This window comes from Oryctolagus cuniculus, chromosome 18, assembly GCF_051225735.1.
Source record: "Oryctolagus cuniculus isolate XC-2025 breed Fujian yellow rabbit chromosome 18, ASM5122573v1, whole genome shotgun sequence".
Lineage (NCBI taxonomy): Eukaryota > Metazoa > Chordata > Mammalia > Lagomorpha > Leporidae > Oryctolagus > Oryctolagus cuniculus.
Window position 1 is genome coordinate 11,396,540 of NC_142884.1, and position 22,670 is coordinate 11,419,209.

General features: G+C 64.5%; 2 protein-coding genes across 10 annotated transcripts; both read right to left on the reverse strand.

The window, feature by feature from the left end:
- Positions 1-7,243: 7,243 nt before the first annotated feature.
- Positions 7,244-7,977, reverse strand: INAFM1 (InaF motif containing 1). Its single transcript, XM_051837398.3, has one exon. The coding sequence runs from the start codon at positions 7,832-7,834 to the stop codon at positions 7,451-7,453; it is 384 nt and encodes a 127-aa protein (XP_051693358.1). The 5' UTR covers positions 7,835-7,977; the 3' UTR covers positions 7,244-7,450.
- Positions 7,978-8,410: 433 nt separating this feature from the next.
- Positions 8,411-22,553, reverse strand: CCDC9 (coiled-coil domain containing 9). Of its 9 annotated transcripts, XR_016225441.1 has the most exons (16): positions 22,408-22,553; positions 21,817-21,932; positions 19,479-19,558; positions 19,276-19,380; positions 17,778-17,876; positions 17,422-17,670; positions 15,289-15,372; positions 15,036-15,209; positions 14,444-14,625; positions 11,373-11,419; positions 11,140-11,275; positions 10,500-10,593; positions 10,206-10,416; positions 9,635-9,763; positions 9,026-9,226; positions 8,495-8,632 (listed from the first exon to the last, which is right to left on the reverse strand). XR_016225441.1 is itself a non-coding variant. In XM_089320522.1 (15 exons), exons 2-15 carry the CDS (start codon positions 19,491-19,493, stop codon positions 8,615-8,617), a joined length of 1,557 nt encoding a protein of 518 aa, XP_089176648.1. In that variant the 5' UTR covers positions 19,494-19,558; positions 20,862-20,972; the 3' UTR covers positions 8,411-8,614. The 9 variants fall into 9 exon arrangements, 2 of the variants coding, with proteins under 2 accessions (XP_089176648.1, XP_089176647.1); XM_089320522.1 differs by lacking the exons at positions 21,817-21,932; positions 22,408-22,553 and adding an exon at positions 20,862-20,972 and having other exon boundaries at positions 8,411-8,632; positions 9,177-9,226; positions 9,635-9,727; XM_089320521.1 differs by lacking the exons at positions 21,817-21,932; positions 22,408-22,553 and adding an exon at positions 20,862-20,977 and having other exon boundaries at positions 8,483-8,632; positions 9,177-9,226.
- Positions 22,554-22,670: the final 117 nt, after the last annotated feature.

Genomic DNA, 22,670 nt, shown 5'->3' on the forward strand with positions numbered 1-22,670 from the left:
TTCCAGTCCAGCTCTCTGTTGTGGCCCCGGAGTACAGTGGAGGATGGCCCAAGTCCTTGGGCCCTGCACCAGCATGGGAGACCAGGAGAAGCACCTGGCTCCTGCCATCGGATTGGCGTAGCACAGCGGCCATTGGAGGGTGAACCACAGAAGGAAGACCTTTCGAAAGAAAGAAAGAAAGAAAGAAAGAAAGAAGAAAGAAAGAGAGAAAGAGAGAAAGAGAGAAAGAGAAAGAGAGAAAGAGAGAAAGAGAGAAAGAGAGAAAGAGAGAAAGAGAAAGAGAGAAAGAGAGAAAGAAGAGAAAGAGAGAAAGAGAGAAAGAGAGAGAGAGAGAGAGAGAAAGAGAAAGAGAGAAAGAGAGAGAGAGAGAGAGAGAGAGAGAAAGAGAGAGAGAGAGAGAGAGAGAGAGAGAGAAAGAGAGAGAGAAAGAGAGAGAGAAAGAGAGAGAGAGGAGAGAGAGAGAGAAAGAGAGAGAGAAAGAGAGAGAGAAAGAGAGAGAGAAAGAGAGAGAGAAAGAGAGAGAGAAAGAGAGAGAGAAAGAGAGAGAGAAAGAGAGAGAGAAAGAGAGAGAGAAAGAGAGAGAGAAAGAGAGAGAGAAAGAGAGAGAGAAAGAGAGAGAGAAAGAGAGAGAGAAAGAGAGAGAGAAAGAGAGAGAGAAAGAGAGAGAGAAAGAGAGAGAGAAAGAGAGAGAGAAAGAGAGAGAGAAAGAGAGAGAGAAAGAGAGAGAGAAAGAGAGAGAGAAAGAGAGAGAAAAGAGAGAGAGAAAGAGAGAGAGAAAGAGAGAGAGAAAGAGAGAGAGAAAGAGAGAGAGAAAGAGAGAGAGAAAGAGAGAGAGAAAGAGAGAGAGAAGAGAAGAGAGAGAGAAAGAGAGAGAGAAAGAGAGAGAGAAAGAGAGAAAGAGAGAAGAGAGAGAGAGAGAGAGAGAAAGAGAGAAAGAGAGAAGAGAGAGAGAGAGAGAGAGAGAGAAAGAGAGAGAGAGAGAGAGAGAGAGAAGAGAGAAAGAGAGAGAGAGAGAAAGAGAGAAAGAGAGAAAGAGAGAAATGAAGAAAGAAAGAGAGAAATGAAGAGAGAAAGAAAAGGAAGAGAAAGAAAGAAGAAAGAGAGAAATGAAGAAAGAAAGAGAGAAATGAAGAAAGAGAGAAATGAAGAGAGAAATGAAGAGAGAAAGAAAGAAAGAAAAAGAAAGAAAGAAAAGAAAGAAAGAAAGAAAGAAAGAAATGAAGAACCAGTGCTTTGTGGTGTGGATGTTGGCCCAGGGGGATCAGTGGGGGGCGAGAGCGAGCCTGCAAGGGCAGTGACTGAGGGGAGGGGGCTGGGGCTGGGTTCTTCCCTCCCAGGCAAGAAAAGCATTGAAGGCGAGGCAGGGTTTATTTGCGCGCGGAGTGGAAGTACCCACTCACTTTTGGAGGTGTTGTGGGCTTGCTCCAGGGACAGCTGCCCTGAGCAAGGTTTAGGGCCATCCCTTTTATGTGAGCTGGAGGCATGTCATAGATGTAAAACCGGTGTACCTCGGCCAGCCCGCAGGTGCTGGGGAAATGTGCTAGGAAACCACCGCCACCGTGACCAGCTTCTCACCGGGAAGGCGGGAAGTCGTCCTGGCGCCCGGCCCCGCCCCGCTTCGCAGGTGGAAAGAGGCCACACCCAGGTGGGCGGTTCCCTAGCCAAGCAAGAGGGGTGTGAGGAGCAGGCCCTGCCGTGGGGTCTGTGAAGCCAAACTGATCTCCTTGACGACGGGAGGGCTTTCTGGGGCTTGTTCACGCCCCCTCAGGCGTGTGCGGTGGGTTTTGCAGAGGCTGACGGCGGTGGAGCAGTGGCGAGAACCGAGCCAGACTTCTCAGACATGGGCATTTGGGACAGGCGCGAGGTCACGGGTCGAGACGCTGCTTGGGATGCTGGCATCCGGTATCTGAATACCTGGGCTCCAGTCCTCAAGGGCTTGGACCCCCGCCACTCCCGTAGGAGACCGAGTTTTGAGTCCTGGGCTTCTGACTTCAACCTGGCCCAGCCCCGGCTGTTGCAGCCTTTTGGGGAATGAACCAGCAGATGGAAGCTCTCTCTCTTTCTCTCCACCCCCCACCCGCCGTGTGTGTGTGTGTGTGTGTGTGTGTGTGTCTTCCCCCTCTGTCACTCTGCCTTTCAAAATAAAGTAAATCAAATCTTTATTTAAAAACAAAACAAAACAAAGCTGCCCACCTGCCAGGCCGGAGTGCCTGGGTTATTTCTGGCTCCCGCCTCCCGCCTCCCACCTCCGCCTCCCGCCAGTGCGGACATGAGCAGCAGGTCAGATCCTTGGGTTCCTGCCACCTGGATTGAGTTTCAGGCTCTCGACTTCCAGCTTGGCTCCGTCCCGGCTATCATGGGCTGTGAACCAGCAGATGGGAGTCCTGCCTCTCTGCCTCTCTAATGAACACGTTTTAAAATGCAGATTAGTTTCTTCTGGCCGAGGTAGGCAGGCGACCTCTAGTGGAAGTAAAAGGTATTGGCTGCTGAGTGATTCTGGGGAGTCGTGGGACTGAGAGGACTTTTCGTCAGCTGCACCACGGTTTCTCTTGTGCACACACACACACACACGCGTGCCCTCACACACACACGTGTTCACACATACGCGTGCTCACACACAAAGCTGAACTCACACATTGGCACTTGATGGCACAAACACAACTGGACATGCACACAACACACTTGCATCCAACTCAGAGACATGATCGGACATGCAGACTCACACAGTTCACTCACACACACACAATAGCACTGAAATAGCACACTTCTGACAGAGGGTGGGAGAAGCAGCCTCACCCGTCCACGCAAAGGACGGACTCAGACTCAAGAGCACTGCCCCGCCCCCACCCCCAGCACAACAGCAGGGAGCTGGACCCAAAGCAGAGCTGCCAGGACCCAACCTGCGCTCCAGTATGGGATGCTGGCGTCGCCTCCTGTTACAGGTAAGGAGATGGAGGCAGAGAGGCAAAGTACGGGAGAGCATTTGGAGCCCTTCCCAGATCCGAAAGCCCGGGCGGACAGCACGAACCCTCCGCCGGGGGCGGGGCCCCCACCGGGAGGCTGCAGCCAGCACTGGGTCCCCCTCCTCAGCGTAATCCTGGAATCCAGGGTTGTGGGAGCGGGGACAGACTCAGCGAGCCAGCCTGCAAGGCAGCAGCAGACAAGCTTGGAACGCCGCAGCCCAAATACCCCACCCCCCGGGGGGCTCTGGTCTCTGGGGTGAGGGGCTCCCCGGCCTCACCCCAGGTGTCCAGGCCCAACCCCTCGCCCGCTCAGCCAGCATGTCTTCCACGTGTGCACAGATGCTGTCCCATGCCCAGGTGTGTGCCCGTGACAGAAACAGGCGGGAGCAGGCGCCGTGGCACAGCTTGGCCGCTGCATCCCACGTCCAGGTGCTGGCTCCAGTCCCAGCTCTTCTGTTTCGGATCCAGCTTCCTGCTAATGCACCTGGGAAGGCAGCAGAAGACGGCCCCACTAACCACGTGTGAGACCCGGATGGAGTTTCAGGTTCCTGGCTTCAGCCCGGCCCAGTCCCAGCTGCTGTGGTCATGTGGGGCACCTAGAACATGGAAGAGCTCTCTCTCTTTTTTTTTTTTAAGATGTATTTACTTATTTATTTATTTATTTATTTATTTATCTGAAAGGCAGAGAGGCACAGAGATTTATTTATTTATTTATTTGAAAGGCAGAGAGAGAGAGAGAGGTCTTCCATCCACTGGTTCACTCCCCATATGGCTGCAACGGCTAGAGCTGCGCCGATCCAAAGCCAGGAGCCAGGAGCTTCCTCCAGGTCTCCCACATGGGTTCAGAGGCCCAAGCACTTGGGCCATCTTCCACTGCTTTCCCAGGCCATAGCAGAGAGCTGGATCAGAAGTGGAGCAGCAGGGACTTGAACCAGCGCTCATATGGGCTACTGGTGCTGCAGGGGGCAGCTTTACCCACTATGCCACAGTGCTGGCCCAAAAAATGGAAGATCTCTGTCTCTCCCTCTCTGTCACTCTGTTTTTCAACTAACTAATCATTAAAAAAAAAAAAAAAAAAAAAAAAGACAGCTGAGGGCCGGCACTGTGGCATAGCAGGTTAAGCCTCCATCTGCAGTGCCAGCATCCCACGTGGGCACCAGTTCAAGTCCTGGCTGCTCCACTTCCAGTCCAGCTCTCTATGGCCTGGGAAAGCCAACGATGGCCCATGTGCCTGGGCCCCTGCACCCACATGGGAGACCCAGAAGAAGCTCCTGGCTCCTGGTGTCAGACTGGCCGAGCTCCAGCCATTCTGGCCATCTGGAGAGTGAACCAGCTGATAGAAGACCTCTCTCTTCCTATCTCTCCTTCTCTCTGTCTGCCCTTCAAATAAATAAATACTTTACAGAAATATATATGGGGCTGGTGCTGTGGCGCAGCAGGGTAAAGCCGTGGCCTGCAATGCCAGCAACCCATCTGGGCACCAGTTCAAGTCCCAGCTGCTCCACTTCCAATCCAGCTCCCTGCTGATGCACCTGGGAAAGCAGCAGAGGGTGGCCCAAGTGCTTGAGCCCCTGCACCCACGTGGGAGACCTGGCTCCGGCCACTGTGGCCATCTGAGGAGTGAACTAGCAGTTGAAGCAGCTGAAGACTCTCTCTGTCTCCACCTCTCAGCCGCATGGTTCACAACAGCCAGGGGTGGGAGCAGCCAGCGTCCACCACAGCTTATCGGGGACGAGCAAGAGGTGGTCCTGCCCACACACGCTGGGCTGTCACTCAGCCGCGGAAAGGAGCCAGCACCGACTCCTGGCCCAGCATGGATGAAGCCTGAAGACAGGAAGCTCTGGGTGCGCCAGCCAGACACGAGAGGCCACGTATTGTATGGATCCTTTTATACGGATCGTGCGGAATAGGCAAATCCTTAGAGGACGGGGGGTGCGGCGGCAGAGGGATGGGTGAGGGGTTTAACAGGCACAGGGTTTCAGCTGGGGACACTGCCGACAGTCTGCAGATGGTGACGGCTGCACAGCATGTGAGTTTATTTGGTGCCACTGTTTACCTTAAAATAGTTCAAAGTGGGGCAGGTGTCCGGAGCAGCAGCAAGCCGCTACTTAGGATGCCAGTACCAGAGCCTGGTTTGGCTCCTGGCTCCACTTCTGACTCCAGCTTCCTGCTCATGGGATGGCTCAATGCCTGGGCCCCTGCCACCCACAGGGAGACCTGGCTGGAGTTCTGGGTTCCTGGCTTCAGCCTGGCCCGGCCCTGGCTGTTGCAGGTACCCGGGGAGTGACCCAGTGGGAGGAAGATCTCTCTCCCTCTGTCTCTTTGCATCTCAAATCAAATAAACATCTTTCGATGCAGTAAAAGGGTTAAACACTGTAACTTCTATGCTCCAGCCTCACTTGCCCCTCACCTGAGCCAGGGCAGCAGCCCCCTCCCTAGCTCCAGGCTCGCACCATCGCTCCCCTAGCGGCAGTCAGGGGGCCTGCGAGGCTCCCACCTCATTCCCAGGAAAAGCCAAAATGCACAGCAGGGACCTGAACAATCCGCCCATGATCTCCTCCCCCCCCCCCCCACTCCTGCACCAGCCACGCGCCTCCAGCCTCGGGCCTTTGCATTTCTGCCCCCTCCCCCCGCCCTGCTGCTCCCCCGCTGTGCACACGCCGACCCGTTTCCCTTCGGATGGGGCCGTTCCAACAGCCTGCTGGGCTCACTGCCGCCTCCTTGGTGTCTAAAATAACCCTGGCTCAGAGCAGATGCTCAGAGATTTGTTAAGTGAAAGATCAAGAGATACAGATGGAGACTGAGAGAGGAGAGGAGAGGAGACAGAGGAGGGAGGGGAGGGGAAGCCGGGGACTGGAGGGGGGAGGTGTTGGGGTGAGCGGGGTGGGGGGCAACATTCGGGGACAGGGCATGGAGTGAGTCACAGGAGAGACAGAACGGGTGAGGCTGACAGACATCAGGAAGAGGAGAGAGCGGGAGGTAGAGGGAGCGCATTAGAACGATCGGGTCTGGTGCAGGGCTGGGAGACTGGGAAACCTGCAGCCCACGGCCGGGTGCCCGGTTCAAGTCCCAGCTCGGGTTCCTGACTCCAGCTTCCTGCTAGCGTCCACCCTGAGAGGCGGTGGGCGATGGCTTAAGTGCTTGGGTCCCTGCCCCCAATATGGGAGACCCGGATGGAGTTCTGGGCTCCTGGCCCAGCCCCAGCTTCATTTAGGGGATGCAGTGGATGGGAGACGCTCCCCTTCCCCCACTCCTTCTCTGCCTCCCCCCACCGCAGAAAAAAAAAATTAAAAAACAGAAAAGATGAAGAAACATGGGGCTGGGCCGACAGCTGCCAAGTCGAGAGGGGGCAGCCAGTGGGGAGAGATGTGAGGGCCCGCCCCTCGCTCACATCTGGTCTCAGGCATCGGGCTGACTTGCCTTCCCCGGGGACCTCACTGCAGGCTAAAAGGCCTGAGGGCTGGGGGCTGGGGGCTGGGGGCTGGGGTGGTGGGGGGGTAGCACCTTATCTAATCCTACCGCACCACGCCTGTCCTTGGCTTTACAGACCTGCACAGGTATGGCGAGCAAGAGCTGAGATTTGCAGCCTGACCCCCAAATCAGTGCCTCTGACCACAGCCGCTGCCGACTGCAGAGGGAGCTGGCTCCCTGCACGCGCTCCCCCGCCCAGCCCCTGGGGAGCGCCGGGAGGAGGGGGTGCCGAGCCCAGGGGCTGCCGCTCCCAACCCCTCTGGCCACAGATTTTCCCGTCTGAGAAAAAGAGGCTCAGCTGCTTCTTGGAAAGCCACCGGTTCTAGTGGGCAAAGCACTTCCTGTATACTGGGTTCCAGACCTGCCCGGAGCCACCCCATGCCCCCTTCACGCCTCCGCCAGGGGTCGGACCCCAGTGTCTCAGCCTCGGCTTACGAGACGCGCGCCAACCCGGGGCAGCACGGCCTGTCACTCACTTGTTCTCTGATGTCCATAAGGGCAGAGTGGCGCCAGCCCCCACCCCCCGCCAGGAAGGCAACGCCGCGCCCCGCCACGGCCCCACTGCTAAGGCAAAGCCCAGACCTCCGGGTGCTGCCCGAAGCCCTCCCACCCCCCGCCGGCCTCCCCGCGGGAACAGAGGCGCCGATCCCAGCCCCCCCTCCCCCCACCCCGCACCCCGGCAGGTCCTTCCCACTGGCTGACCTTGGCCGGCCCTGCACCTCGGGCCCCCATCCCTGGAGACGCCCGACAAGGGGGCAGCAAAGGCCGGACCACCGCCGACGACACGACTCGACACGACAAGACACACACAGCGCGAGGCAGCGGGCTGCGGTTTATTGCAGCTGGACACGGACGTCAGGGAGGGGGACGCGGGCTGCGGGCTCTGCGCTCAGAACCCCGTGGGAGGAGGGGCGGGAGGCAGAGGCCAGGAAGGGGTCGGCTCCCGGCGCCCCTCGCCCCATTCTGCGGGAAGACGGCGCGTCCGCGGCCAGGGGCCCCGGGCTGCTGCGGGAGGTTTACCCCGGGCCTCGGCCCCCTGCGGCCCCCGGCGTCCGGCGGCGGCGGCTCCGCGGCAGCTCGAGTTGGGGTCGCGGTTCGCCCGGGGCTCCGGAGAGGCAGGACAGGGAGGCAGCAGCGGGCGCCGGTGCAGGCGGCGCGCCCGGGCGGGCGGCACACGGAGGGGCCGGAGCGCTGGGCGGCGGGCCGGCAGGGGCTGCGTGGGCCCGCGTGGGCACCCAGATGAGACCGTAGTACACGGCGAGCAGCACGGCGGCCAACGAGACGCAAAGGAAGTAGGCGCAGACCGGCGCCAGACGCAGCCAGCGGCCGCGCGGGCCCTCGCTCAGCCCGGAGCCGCCCGGGCTCTCGCCGCCGCCGCCCACGCAGCTCGTGCCCCGCATCGCCGCAACCCACTCAGCCCCGCGCCGCGGCCCGCAAGGCCCCGCCCCCTCCCCGGGGTCGCGTTCTAAAGCGATTTTTTGAGACTCCGCCCCCGCCGGGGACAGTCACGCCCCCGCAGGGCGGGCTTCCCCCGCCGCCTCCGCCGAGCACGCCCCCAGCCCCCACCAAGCTGCGGCACCCTAACCCCACCCCTGTGGCTGGGGCCCCGCCCAGCTCACTCCGCCTTTCCTCCCCCCCCTTTGCCTTCCGCCGGGTCCCTCTACCCACGGACCCCTCCGCGGGCTCAAGTCTCCCTCGCCTCCCGCTCTACTGTCCCGCTCGCTTCCGACCGGCCTCGGTCCTCCTCCCCACCTCGGATCGCAGGGTCCACTCCGCACTCACGCCCGTCCCTCCCTCTCTCCCTTTTCATTCACAGGATCCTGCGAGCCTGGTCACGCCCCCCTGCGGTAGCCCCGCCCATCGCCCCTCCCACCCGCTCCGGCTCGCTCAGGGCTGGCCCCACCCCCAATACCGCCCGCCGGGCTCCACGCCCCCAGGCCTCCACCTCGCCGGCCCGGGGGCACCTGCTGCCACCTGCGGCCGCCCTTCCTGGGGCCGCGAGGCTCAGCTGCAGGTCCTGAGGTTCCAGCTCCACGCCCACGCTCCTCCGCCACCACCCTCAACCTCTCTCTCCCCTAGAGCCGGGGGACCCCCAGGGGGCTCCGGCGATGCAGACACCCCCTCCTGCCGCCCCCTTCCCACCAAGGCGGGGACGCTCCGGTCCCCTCCCTGCAGCGTCTTCAGGAGTTCGGGGAAGCCTGCGGGGGGAGGGGAGGGAAGACGGGTCAGGGGGGAGAAAGCAGGCCCCTTCCTCCCGCCGCCGCCGCCGAGCCCAGCCCGCACCCGCACCCGCACCCGCAGGAACACAGCTCGCGGGTGAGCGAAGCACGGCGTGGAACAGACCCGGGGCAGGGTCCTCGGAGGGCGCCGCCAGCCACGGCCCGGGCCCACGCGGAAGCTTCTAGGCACTGGGCCCGGCACTCGCCCCCGGCCCCGGACGGCCCCCGGGGGCGGCTGACTCGGAGGGGCTCAGCAGTAACGGGGCCGCGACGCCCCCCGCCCCCGCCCCGTGGGCCTGGACCGAGTCCTCCGAAGCGCGACCACTGCCCTGGCCCCGCCCCACACGCTGACCCTGGCTCCTCCCCCCTTACATTTAACCCTCTCCTGGCCGGAGCATGGCAGAAGCAGAGGACAGAGGAGCGAGGCGGCGGGAGGTTAGTGCAGGGCCCCGAAGTCCGGCGGGCGCGGTCAGCGGGCGGCCCCCGGGGACGGGGCGGCCGCCACCACCTTGCAGAAACGCACCCTCTGGAAGTCGGTGATCGCCGCCGTCTCCTGGCCCTCGGGGCCCGGCTCTGGGGAGAGAAGGACCGGTCAGCGGGGGCCACCCCGCGCCCTCCCCGCCCCGCGTGCTCCAGCGCCTAGGGGCCGGGCTCGAATCCTCTCCGCGGTCGGGGCGCGGCGCCACCGCCTCATCCAGCCCCGTCCCGGGCGGGCAACGGCCGGCCTCTGGCTCCGTGTTGCACCTTAACACGCACCCCGCACAAGGACACAAGTCCACCACTGCCTCCCCCAGTGCCTGGGCTCCGGCTCTCCGCGGCACCAGCCTCGCCCGCGCTGCACCGCCGCCTGCCCTCGCTCAGGCTCGGCCGTCTGCCCTCACGGCCAGGTACAACTGTGGCCCAGCACCAACTCCAGGCCGCCCGCGGCCCCACTGCAAGCGGCAGGCGGCCGCCTCCGCCCTCCGCACACACTTCCCCCACCTGGGGTCGGCTCAGGGCCCTCCTCTTCAGCGCTCGGGGTTCCTGGGAGGCTGGGCCCTCTCTCCAGGGAGGCAGGGACTGGCTGGTCACCGCCTGGGGACGGGGAGGCCCAGTCAAGCCCCAGCGGCCCTGGAGGGAGTGGAGGGGCTCAGGGACACGCGTGGGGGTTAGCATCTGCACATGTGAACTTTATTGGGGGTGGGGGGCATGGGGTCCAGCCCTGGGAGAGAGTCCAGAGACTGGGTGACAGCAGAGGGCCGCGGCCGTCCTCCCTAGCCGCCAGGGCTGTGGGGCGCCTGCGTTCCCGGGCCGGCCCCGCGGGCCCTCGCCAGCCGTGCCCCCGGCCCACACACACACAGCAGCCGGCTTCATGCATCCCCGAATGGCCAGGCCTCACTGGGAGGGCGGGCGCCAGCCGGGTGCGCCGTCTGGGGCGAATTGAGCTCCATCTCGTCACCCCAGTCGGACACGGGCTGGTGGCCCCCGGGGGGCGAGAAGGGGCTGGAGGGCGGGGTGGGGGTCCGGGGAAGCGGCCCCTCAGCACCACGGGGCGCCACGCCCGCCTGCTCACTGGAGGGGCTCCCGGCGCGCGCGGCCTCTGGGGGCTGGTGGTCTTGGGCTGGGGCTGCTGCCTCCTCCCCCTCTTCTTCCTCCTCAGTAGCATCTTCCTCGTCCTCCTCCTCCTCCTCACTCATGTCCTCCCATTCTTCATCCTCTTCCCCCTCGTCCTCCTCCCCCTCGTCCTCGGGAGGCCGGTGGGCAGGAGCTGGGGTCTCGGGAGGCTGTGGGCAGGCAGCAGGTCAGGGAAGGCGGTGCATCCCCCAGCACCCCGGCACCGCCCAGCCCAGAGCCACGGCCTCCTCACCGGCTCCGGCGTCTCCTTAGGGGATACGGGCTGTGGGGCTTCGGGGGCCGGGGGTGCCGCCGCCTCTTTTGTCTCCCATCGGTCATCGTGGTCGCTGGAGAGAACAGGACAGAATGGAGGCCCAGGAGCAGGGTGGCGCCGGGACTTCCGGGCCCTGCTCCTGCGCCTGCTCCTGCACCAGCGAGGAAAGATGCGCGTGTGTTCCCAGGGGTCGGGGGGATGGGGGAGGCAGGAGGAAAAAACCAGAAGCCACCCGTCAACCCCAAAACCAGAGGGCAAGGACAGGATTCAGGACAGAGGCAGGCAGGCAGGCAGGCAGGCAGACAGACGTGCCCACACGCGGCCGCACCAGGTCAGAGAAGCAAGCAGCCCGCGGCCAGGGCCGTGCAGCCCCGCTGACTGTGCCAGCGCTGGGGAGAGCGCCCCACCTGTAGACATGGAGGAGAGCGCCCCCACCTGTAGACATGGAGGAGAGCGCCCCCACCTGTACACATGGAGGAGCGCACCCCCCCGTAGACACGAAGGAGCGCACCCCCACCTGTAGACACGGAGGAGAGCGCCCCCACCTGTAGAGGCGGGGGAGAGCACCTGTAGAGGCGGGGAGAGCGCCCCACCTGTAGACATGGAGGAGCGCCCTCACCTGTAGACGCGGGGCACTGCCCTGGCCTGGGGCCGGCTGCTCTTCCTCCGCCTGCGGCCGCTGACCTCAGCTTTATGTTGGGACAGGAACTCCCCGAAGGTGGGAGGCTTGGGGGGCCGGGCCCAGGCCTGGTCATCTGTAACACAACCAGGAAGAGCCAGGGGGAATGCAACGACCTCCTCATCCCCAAGCCCACCCAGCCCACAGCCCGAGCACACCAGGACACCCCTCACCGTAGCGGTGGGACGGTTCGTGGGCTGCCGCTGGGCCATCCTTGAACCTGAGGAAAGAGAACAGGTGAGACGGGGCAGCCAGGGAGCACGAGGAGGGAGAGCAGCCGGGCGAGGCCAGGGTCAGAAATCCAGTCAGGGAGGGACATGTGGTGCCCTGCCCGAGCAGAAGCAGGGCGATGCGGGAAGGCAAACTGGACATTGTAGCGACAAAAACAGAAAGAAAATCCAGAATCTCACCCCTCCCCGCCACCCAGAAAAAGCTGGCACCCCACATAGCAGCGCCTGTTCGAGTCCCGGCCGCTCGGCTTCTGTTCCAGCGCCCTGCTAACGTGCCTCACGAGTGCTTGGGCCCTGCCACCCTCGGATGGAGCTCCAGGCTTCCAGCTTCAGCCTGGCCCAGCCCTGGCTGTTTCAGCCATCGGGAGAGTGAACTAGCAGAAGATCCCTCTCTCCATCACTCTGATTTTTAAATGAATGGGGGCTGGTGCTGTGGCGTAGCAGGTAAAGCTGCCGCCTGCAATGGTAGCATCCCATGTGGACACTGGTTCGAGACCCGGCTGCTACACCTCTGATCCAGCTCTCTGCTGTGGCCTGGGAAAGCAGTGGAAGATGGCCCAGGTCCTTGGGCCCCTGCACCCATGTGGGAGACCAGGAGGAAGCTCCCGACTCCTGGCTTCGGATCTGCGCAGCTCTGGCTGTTGCAGCCAATTGGGGAGTGAACCACTGGATGAAAGATCTGTCTCTTTGCCTCTCCTTCTCTGTGTAACTCTTTCAAATAAATAAATCTTTTAAAAAAATGAATGAACGGATCTGCAAAAAATAAATATGACTGGCTGCAAAAACAAATTGTGGGAGTTCACCACAGACCCTCGTTGGAAGTCCAGGATGTCCACCGCCCTAGCTGACCTCATCTCTCCCACCATCCCTAGATGCTGCCTCAGGGCCTTTGCACCTGCTGCTCCTGGACATTCTTCATTGGCCCGCTCCCTCAGCTCCCTCAAGCCACAGCTCAGAAGCCTAGCTGAACCCCCCCAGAACAATATGATAGCATTCATCACCTGTGTCTAAATTAACAACTCCCATCCCTGTCTCCTCGCTCTGTTGCCTCAGTCTACAACCTGAGAGATCAACTCACTGTCCATTTGTCCAACCAGGCTTTAGGTTCCACTGAGGCAGAAATGTTCCGTCCACTGCTGCCATCCCATCACCTAGAACCCCGGGCCACCCAGAGACTCAACGGGTGTTTGCTGATGGAATTCCCACCCGCACATCATTCTCCACGCAGGCTGCTTCAGACACTGAAGGCAAACGGCCGCCACCCGGGCCGCACCCCTGAGCAGCGCTGAGCTACGATTCGGCCCCCTTGGGTTATGATTTGAAAAAGGTAATGGGCCAGTCGGCACCGTGGCTCACTAGGCTAATCCTCCGCCCCGGGTTCTAGTCCCAGTCAGGGCGCCGGATTCTGTCCCGGTTGCTCCTCTTCCAGGCCAGCTCTCTGCTGTGGCCCGGGAGTGCAGTGGAGGATGGCCCAAGTGCTTGGGCCCTGCACCCCATGGGAGACCAGGAGAAGCACCTGGCTCCTGCCTTCGGATCAGCGCAGTGCACCGGCCACAGCGGCCACTGGCGGGTGAACCAACAGAAAAGGAAGACCTTTGTCTCTGTCTCTCTCTCTCTCACTGTCCACTCTATCAAAAAAAAAAATGGGGGTTAAGGTGCTACTTGGGGGTGGTGCTGCAGTGCAGTGGGTCCAACCACCACTTGCAGTGCCAGCATCCCATATGAGCGCCAGTTCAAGTCCCCGCTGCTCCACTTCCCATCCGGCTCCCTGCCAATGCGCCTGGGAAAGCAATAGAAGATGGCCTAAGCACCTGGGTCCCTGCACCCACATGCCAGACTCGGAAGAAGCTCCCGGCTGCAGATTTCAGCCTGGCCCAGCCCTGACGGCTACACAGTAACCCAGAGGAAGGAAGAGGCACGGATAACCTGTCTCCCTCTGCCTTTCAAGTAAATAAAAATTCAGAATGTTTTACCAAGATCCTGACCACCAGAAACCATACAAAGTCATCCTCTTCTTTAGCCAGAGCCAACGATATAGGTTCGAGGTGCATGGATGCTCCCAATAGAGCACAGGCTGGAAGTGGGGTAACACCGGGGCTGTGGTGGGCGGTTGGCCGGCCCCGACGCCCACGCCCCGCAGCCTCCCACACTGGAGGCCTCGGCTGGATTCCCAGCTCCAGCCCGACTCCCGCTTCCTGCCAAGGCAGACCCTGGGAGGCGGCGGCAATCGGCTCCTGCCACCCACGTGGGAAACCTGGCTTGCATTCCCAGCTCTTGATCTCGGCCTGGCCTGGCCAAGCCGCTTCGGGCATCTGGGCAATGACCCAGGGCGTCTGGGGACTAACCACTGCTGGAGAGCGCGCGCTCTGCCTCGTGAATTAAAAGGAGAAGAATAAACTAAGACTTGCATCCACTGGCTCTTCTAGAGCCGCCTTCTTGGCTATGAAGTTGGCCCTCGCAAGGACGACTTTAGGTCTGACCGCTTGGATTTTCCACCGGGACCGGAAGGGGACAGCATGGCCATGCCTCCAGGTGAGTGGGTGACGCGGTGTGCAGAACAGCTCGGGGCTTCTGCTGGGCAGAGGGCTGAGGGTGCCGAGGACCGGGCGCTGGCAGCGAGTCTTCACTCCCCAACCCCTGGCCGCACAAGCCGCGCCATGCCACCTGCTGCAGCAGGCAGCCTCGGCGGGGAGGGGTCTGCCTGCCTGCTTGTGCACCTGCCAGCACTACGACACGCCCCTCTCAGGTAGCTCTGCCCTCGGCCTGGACCGCAGAAGCAACACACACGGAGCAGACCCGAGTTCCACCTGCAGCCCAGCCCAGCCCAGCAGGACCCCTTGCTGACCGGCCGGCCGGGTGAGCCAAGCCCAGCGAGAGAGGGGGATTGCCCCGCCCCAGCCTTGCCTTAGCAATGGCTCTGAGACACAGGCGCGAGAGAAAGCAGACAGCAGCAACGGGGTCAGAAGCTGGGGCCGAGCCCAAAGCTCCAGGCTGGTGGGGGGCGGAGGACTCACATCCCGTCGGTCTTCTCGGCGTCCCACTCCCGCCGCCACTGGCCAGTGGGCTTGCGGTGTCTCTGCAGCCGCTCCTGGTCGATCTTCTCCCTCTCCTGCTTCCAGCGCAGGTACTCCGACCGCTCCCGGCCCGTCATGGACAGCGTCATGTCGCCCGCGCTGCCCGGGCCTGCCCGGCGGCCCTGCCACGCGCAAAGGCAGTCAGTGCCCTCGTCCCCAGCCCAGCCCTCCCCTCCCCCAGGCGCAGGGGCGGTGCCCAGGGAGCAGGTGACACGCACAGAGCAGAGAGGCCCTCCCAGATCTCTCTGCTAAGCAGCCCTCCTCCGACCTCAGCCCTCGCCTACTTCTCGCTCACCCAGCCCCCAGCAGAAGCGAGCTGCTCTGTGAGCTGTGCCTGGCGCAGCACTAACGTCGCCCACGTGACATCCTGCAAAGCTCTGATAACCACGCAGGGTGAGCCTGGTCGGGGCGACCCGGGGTGCCTCTCGACGACCAGGGAAGACGGCCTAGCAGGGCGCACTCCCGCCATGCGAACCCTCCCTAAGGGAACCCCGGGGGCCCCGCACAGCATGTGGGACGCGGGGGCACCCACCTGCCGCTCCTGCTCCAGGCCGCAGCGCACGCGCTCGAAGTCCGAGCCCCCCCAGTTGCGCCCGTGCCGCCGGCTGCCCTCCCGCCGTTCGCGCTCAGGCTCCTCCAGGGGCCCGCTGCGCCGCCGGGGGTCGTCCAGGAAGTTCCGCACGGGGTTCGGCTCGAGCAGCCCCTCCTGTGGGCACAGGGGCGGCGGTGGGCGGTTGGCGGCGGGCGGGTGGGCTGCGCCCGCCCGGGGCCGCGGCGGCACTGACCCGCTGGTTCCGCTCGTACTCGGCGATCTTCTCCATCTCCTCGTTCATCTTCTCGATGTTCTGCCTGCGCCGCTCCTCCCACTCCTGGCGACACGGAGACGCCCCGTCAGCAGCGCGGGCGCCCGCACCCCGCTGCCCACCGCCTGGTGCCCTTCCAGGGCAGCCCCGACACCGCCCCCGGGCACCGGGTCTCGCGTGAGTTCCCCGCGACTCCACGGGCAGGGGCTCGGCAAGCCGGCGTCTCCTCCCAGACCCTGCTCTGCGCCCTCTCCCTGGAAGGAGGCTGCGCCACGAGGCCACCACATGCCGGGCCTTCCGAGCCTGGGGTCAGGGTCAGGGCACCGGGGACCCCAACCCACCAGGGCTGACACACGACACGGACGGCAGCCACAGCCGACCTTCGCGGGCTCGGTGGCCTCCGTGAGCGGCTCTCCCCCTCCCAAAGCCACAGCATCTCAGAACACGTGGACTACTTCCTGTCTGCCCGAGGCGGAGAGCGAGACAGGCAGGAGAGCCCCCATCTGGGCGTCCACTCCCCGGATGGCCTCACTGCCTGCTGCGTGAGGCCAAGGCCAGGAGCCAGGGACGCAACCCAGGTCCTCTCCAGGGTGACGGGAGCTCGGTTTCGTGAGCCCTCCCCTCCCAGAGTCCGCGGCGTAGGAGGCGGAGCCAGGGATGAACCCACGAGCTCCCACGCTGAACCACCAGGCCAAACGCCCACTCTCAGGGCAAAAGACATTTCACATGAACACGTGGCCGCCCGGAGAGGCGACACGTTCAGCCCCAGGCTCCTGGGCAGGCAGCTGTGGCCGGGCTGTGAGTTCTTGCTAAAGCCATCCAACTGCCTCCTCTTTCTCCTCCTTGTGAACTCAGGGCGCCTGCAACCAGTCCTGATCACGACCACGCCCACAGCCCTGACCACGCCCACGGCCCTGACCATGACCACGCCCACAGCCCTGACCACAACCACACAGAGCCCTGACCATGACCACGCCCACAGCCCTGACCACGCCCACGGCCCTGACCACGCCCACGGCCCTGACCATGACCACGCCCACAGCCCTGACCACACCCACAGCCCTGACCACACCCACAGCCCTGACCACGCACACAGCCCTGACCACGCACACAGCCCTGACCATGACCACAGCCCTGACCACGCACACAGCCCTGACCACAACCACAGCCCTGACCATGACCACGGCCCTGACCACGCACACAGCCTTGACCATGACCACGCACACAGCCCTGACCACACCCACACCCACAGCCCTGACCATGACCACGCCCACAGCCCTGACCACACCCACAGCCCTGACCACGCCCACAGACCTGACCACGCCCACAGCCCTGACCACGACCACAGCCCTGACCATGACCACAGCCCTGACCACACAGAGCCCTGACTACGACCACAGCCCTGACCACGACCACAGCTTTGACCACGAACATAGCCCTGACCACAACCACAGCCCTGACCACGCCCACAGCCCTGACCACGCCCACGGCCCTGACCATGACCACGGCCCTGACCATGACCACAGCCCTGACCACGACCACAGCCCTGACCACGGCCCAGGGCAGGGCTGGAAAACCTTCCTTCGGCCAAGAGCCACATGATACTCATGACATCACTTGTGCTGGGGACGTGATTTCAGTGCCGGCCCTTCCGCAGCCTTGCCCGAGGGGGTGGCCAAGCAACCAAGGCAGGACCCGGGTCCCTGAGTGACATCACGGAGCTCGGCCTCTGCCTTCACCGGACCAGCGACTGGCGGAGTAACCCCGCACCACGGCTAGCCCCGGGCCGGCAGCTTGGCATGCCCGGGCGGCAAAGGCCCTTGCCAAGCCTTTGCTCTCCGCCGTCGCACACGTGTCCTAAAACGTCACCCGGTGCTGGCCCACGTCGGCCGAGTGTGCCAGGGCTCCCCCAGCACGTACAAGGCGCAGACATAAGCAGCCAGCGCTGCCCAGGGCCACGAGGAGGAGGTGGGGAGGGGACCACACCAGAGCGAGGGGCAGAGGGACACAGCCGCAGCGGCGGGGGGTGGGGAGGGGGTCCGAGGCCCCGGAAGCCGAGCAGGCAGAGACCCGGCAGAGACCCGAGGCCCCGGCTCAGGCCCCACCCGCTCCTACCTTGGACTTGCGGTCGGCAGCTGAGGTGTCTCCGGCTCCTGAGAGATGGGGGGCGCCTCGGCCCCGGCCCCTGCGGCCCCGGGCCCCGGCTCCTCCCCGCGGCTGCTCCCCAGGGCTGCCCTCCCAGCTGCGGGAGGGCCGGCTCGCGCCTGCCCGGCCCCCCTGCTGAGGCGGAGGCCGGCCCCCCTTGCTGGGGCCTGGGGGCCGAGGGGTCCCAGGAGACTTTCTGGAGGGACCCAGGCTCTTCTCCTGCAGGTCGGGGGAGGGGAAGTCCAGTCAGGGGGCAGGGGGGGGTGGACCACCCAGGCCGCAGGCCGCCCCCACCCCAGCACTCCCCCCAGCGCCCAGCCCACCACCTCCACTGCCATGTTCTCCTTCTCCACCGCACGACCCTTCCGGGGCGCCGTCACCGCTACGCCCTCCTGCTCGGCCTTCTTCCGGTCCTCCTCGATCTCCTGGGGCGCACGGGGCACAGGGGTCAGGGGCCCCGCCGCCAGCCCGGCCCCCGCTGGCCCAGGCCTCGCCCTGAGCTCTGGTCAAGAAAGCTGCTCTTCCCGGCACCCTCCTTCGGCCCTGCTCGGTCGGAGCCTGGCCCTGGACAGCGCACGGGCGCCCTGAGGGTCTGCGTGGTGCCCACCCCCACCCACTCACAGCGCCCCCACTGCCAGGAACACTCCTCCCCAGGGGCCCGAACCCCCCACTTCCACCTCCCCCGCCCAAGGAGGCCTTTGGGATGGCCCCCAGCAAGCACGCTGGGGGGGCTGCCTTCTGCAGTCACTGCCTGGACCCCCCCACACACAGCAGAGACCCTGCCCCTTTTCGTGTGAATGGACGGCCGCTGGAAGAATGAAGACATGGAGCGCCCGCCCCGCCCCTACGCTGGGCCCGTCCTGGACAAGGCTCACCACAGGGCCCGGCCCTGAGCCAGGCCCTGCCTCTCCCGCAGGGTCCCTGCCCCGCTTCCTCCTGGGCCTCTGGATCCCCCTTCTGCCCCTCCCACTCGGTTCCAAAAGCTACTCTGACCCAGGCCCCCTCCCACAGCAAGCCACCCGAGGCTCCCAAGCCCCAGCCCGGCGGCACCCAGGGCCCTGCCTGGCCTGGCCCTGCTGACCTCTCTGTGTCAAGACTCTCCCAACTTCAGCTCCTGCTTTAATCAACTATTTACTTCCATCTGACATGAAAGGCAGTGAGAGGGAGAGACAGAGAGAGATGGAGGGAGGGGAGAGGGGCTTGCACCCACTGGTTCATCCCCCAGACGCCCCTGAGAGCCAGGGCTGGGCCGGGCTGAAGCCAGGAGCCTGGAGCTCCAGTGCGGCTGCCCACGGGTGGCCGGGGCCCAAGGACTGGAGCCAACATCTGCTGCCCCCCAGGACAGACATGCACAGGAGGCTGGACCGGCAGCAGGGAAGTGGGATGCAAACTGGGCCCCGTCATGCGGGACGTGAGCGTCCCCAGCAGTGACATAAGCCCCGTGCCAAGGTCTGGTCTCTCCAACTCTAGTTTCCACGTCGTCCCGTTGGCCTGAAGCATGTCACCCCCCCTTTCCTCTCCAACTGGCTAACGTCAGCTCCCCCGTCAGGCCTCAGAGCCCCCTCCTGCAGGAAGCCCTCTCTGACGGCGCCCAGGCTGGGTCACGAGCCTACTCTGGACTCCCAGAGACCCCCCTCCGGGCTGCTGCAGCGAGGACCACGGGGAGGACCTGTGAGTGGGGGATGGGATGAGAAGGGACGGCCAGGCCAAGGCCTCTGGCTTCCACCCTGAAAATGACTGACAGGGACCACGAAAAGCCGCTAAGGAAGGGAGAGGTGAGACTCACTGGGGGGGGGGGGGTCTCCCAGGGTGGGGCTAGGGCACCTGGTAGCGCCGGATGAGGGCCTCGTTCTTCCGCCGCAGAGCCTCGATCCTCTTGTCCAGCTCGGCATCCTTCTCCTCCTTTGATTTCAAGTCCAGCGCGGCTGCCTGAGGCCGGGACGCAGTGAGAAGCGGGGGGACACCGCCCCCACCCCAGGCCGGCCCCCCAGCCCTCCACCTCAAAGCTCACGCTCCCGGAAGCCTACTTGCGGGCTCACCATCTCGCTGGCCACGGCCGGCGTCGCGCCACTCCTCCGCTACACGGTCTGGCTGCAGCAGGCGGCTCCTGAGAGCAGAGGCCAGTGCCCCCCGATCTGCGCCAGCCCCCCGCACTGGGGGCTCCTCACGCAGACACAGAACCACCCGCACCCCCGAGGATCCTTGCCCACCCTGCCACCCTCAGGCCCTTGCCCCTTCCCACTGTCGCTCGCTGGCACCGCTGCAGTCCTGCGCATCTCAGAAACACCCGGGCCGTGCCCGCCGCCTAAGGGAGCCTCCACCCCTGCTCCCCTCCAAATGCAGGCTCCAGGGCCGCCTCCAGAGCCCCGAGGTGGGCGTTTCAGCCCGGCTCCATCTCCAGGGAGCTCCGGCCCTCCCACGCTCTGCCTCAGAAACACGCCCTGACCCCGCACTCAAGACGAGGCCCAACACCACTCCCCCGCTGCGCACATCTCCCGCGGGGACGCTCAGCCCCACCCGGGCATCCTGAGACAGGCACAGCAGCCTCTCACCTCTGCCAGGAAGGCGCTACAAACGCGCTCGGGACCCGCCCCGGGTGCTCCAAGGACCAGCTCCACGGCCCCGCCCCAGGCAAGCCCAGAAGCCAGCCAGGGCCAAACTTTCTGGTCCCGCCCTTCCCGCCATTCTCCTGGCCCCGCCCACGTCCTTGAGTCACGCACCAGGCCAAGATCCCGACCTTTCCCAGACAGTTCTCTCAGGCCCGCCCCGTAGCTCCCCAGGCAACAGCCTGAGCCCGCGCCCGCCCGCCTTCTCGGATTTCACTCAGCCACGCCCTGACCACGCCCCCTCTCCTACGCAAGCACCTGGCCCCGCCCACAGCTTCCCCGCCGAAGCAGGGGCCGCGCCTCTGGCTCTGGCAAAACTTTACGGTGGCCACACCCCCCGGCGTTCCCCGCCAGCACCCCAGTCCCGCCCCCTGCCCCTCAGCACGTTCGGCCCAGCCCTCGCCTTTACGTCAGCCTCTAGACCCACCCCGGACCACCGGCCGTCCAACAAGACCCACTTACAGCGCGGGCAAAACTTTCTGGCTCCGCCCCTAGCGTGCTCAGCCAGCGCCGCGGCCCCGCCCACAGCTCCCCCGGCCACGCCGCGGCCCCGCCCACAGCCCGGGCGCCACTTTTCAGCCTCGCCCCCACCGCCGCGCGGCCACGCCCCCGGGCCCGCCCCCGGGCCCTGCCCACCCACCCACGCCCCGCCCCGCCAGCGCCCCTCGGGCTTCCCATGTGGGCGTCCCGTCCCCGCCCCCCGCAGAGCCCTCTAACCCCGCCCCCGCCGGCTGTCGCTCCCCTCACGTGAGGGCGCAGGCCCCGCCCTCGCCGGGCGCGCTCCCGGCCCCCTCGCCCGGTCACCTGTCCCAGAGACCCCGCAGCGCCCGCGACTCCGGCGCCGTCAGCCTCCGCGTCCGCAGCTCCCGGGCCGCGTGCGTCACTTCCCGCCCGCACCACGTGAGGCGGGGAAATAAACGGGGTCACTTCCGGTCCGCCAGCCCGTTTCCGGGAGCCTTAAAGGGGCCGCGCGCGCTCGGGGCGGGGGCTGGCGGGAGCGGGTCCAAGTGAGCCCCGGGCGCCTCGGGCGGCCAGTTCGGCGACAATTCGCCTCAGCTCTTCGTCCCCAGAAGTCTCCCGTGGAAACACCACGCAGAACTCGCAAAGGGACAGACCTCCCTCTCTGCCTTCCTAATAAAGTGAAAATCCACGCATAGAAATGGGGGGTGCCTGTCCCCGAGGTCCCCCGCCATCGGCGCCCCGCCTTCCCGGTGGGCTGGGCGGTGGGCGTTCGGCTCAAGTCCCTCCCGGCCCCTGCCGCCCACCTGGGGGCCCCGGGCAGAGCCCCAGGCTCCTGGCCCGGCCCTGGCTGTGGCGGACCATCGTCCACTGCTTTCCCAGGCGCCTTAGCAGGGAGCTGGGTCGGAGGTGGAGCAGCCGGGACTCGAACCAGCGCCCCTGTGGGATGCCGGCCTCGCAGGCGGCGGCTTTACCGGATGCGGGCGCTCTTCTGGTGCTGTGGTTAAATCCCCACCCCAGCAGCGCCCCGCCCCGCCCGGCCTCCTGCTAATACAACCTTGGGGGCAGCAGACAGGACAGCTCAGGTGCCCACGTCAGACACCAGGATCGAGTTCTGGGCTCCGGGCGTCAGCCCGGTCCGGTCCGGCTGTTTGAGCAATTAGGGAGTGAACCAGTGGATGGAAGATCTCTCTCTCTCTCTCTCTCTAACAAATCAATCTTTTAAGAGAAGAAAGCACATGCCAGGAAAACACTATGCATGAGCTTCAAAATTTTTGAGCCCAAATACTCCAGCTCTTACCTCATTTTCCCAGGAGCTCCTTGAGGTCCAGTTTCACCAAGGTCTGAGAGACGCGACGGCCCTGCGGCCGCAGACGCTGCCCACTGGCCACTAAGGGGCGGCGTGGCGCCTTCGCTCTGCAAATCCTCCCACACCCGCGGGAGCGAGGTGGGGGCCAGGACGTCAGGCCAGGAACCAGCCGTCAAGCACATGGAGCCACAGCGGGCAGGGCAGAGGGCAGGGGGCAGGGGTGGTCCAGGAGGGCCTCTGGGGGGAGGTGACCTTTTGGGAAGAGGCCTGGGTGAGGGGCGGGGCAAGCCAGGCAGCCCGCGTGGAGGAAGCAGCATCTTGGGCCAGGCCACACAGTTAGGAGGTTAAAAAGCAGCACAGGGCCGAGTGCAGAGAACTGTTAGGGGGCTGGAGGGAGGCCCGGGAGGAATCCATAGGTCCTGGCTGGAGGAGGTGGCACGAACCCCAGAGCCTGCAGGCTTACAGGGCTGCTGCATTATATCTCTATTGTTTTCTCATGATTCGCTTGGGCGCCGTGGACTCCCCAGCCCTGAAGAGAGTCGGTGCTATATTTAATGAGCCCTTCACTCTTGGCATTATTACCTCATCAGCTCGTCCTCTGCTGTTTCTGTTCTCTACTTAGAGCAGCAAGCCGGAGCCAGAGACGCGCAGTGAGCTGCCCAAGGCCCCGCACCCCCGCAGTAAGCCCCTGCCCCCGCGCCGGGGCCGGGGCCGGGGCCGCCGCACCTGCAGCCTGGCCCAAGCTTGCGTCCCGCTCGGCCACCAGAGGGCGCTCGCTAGCACGGGATGCGCTCGGAGCTTGCGCCCCGGTTCGCCCACCGAATGCGCTCAGAGCTCTGCACCCC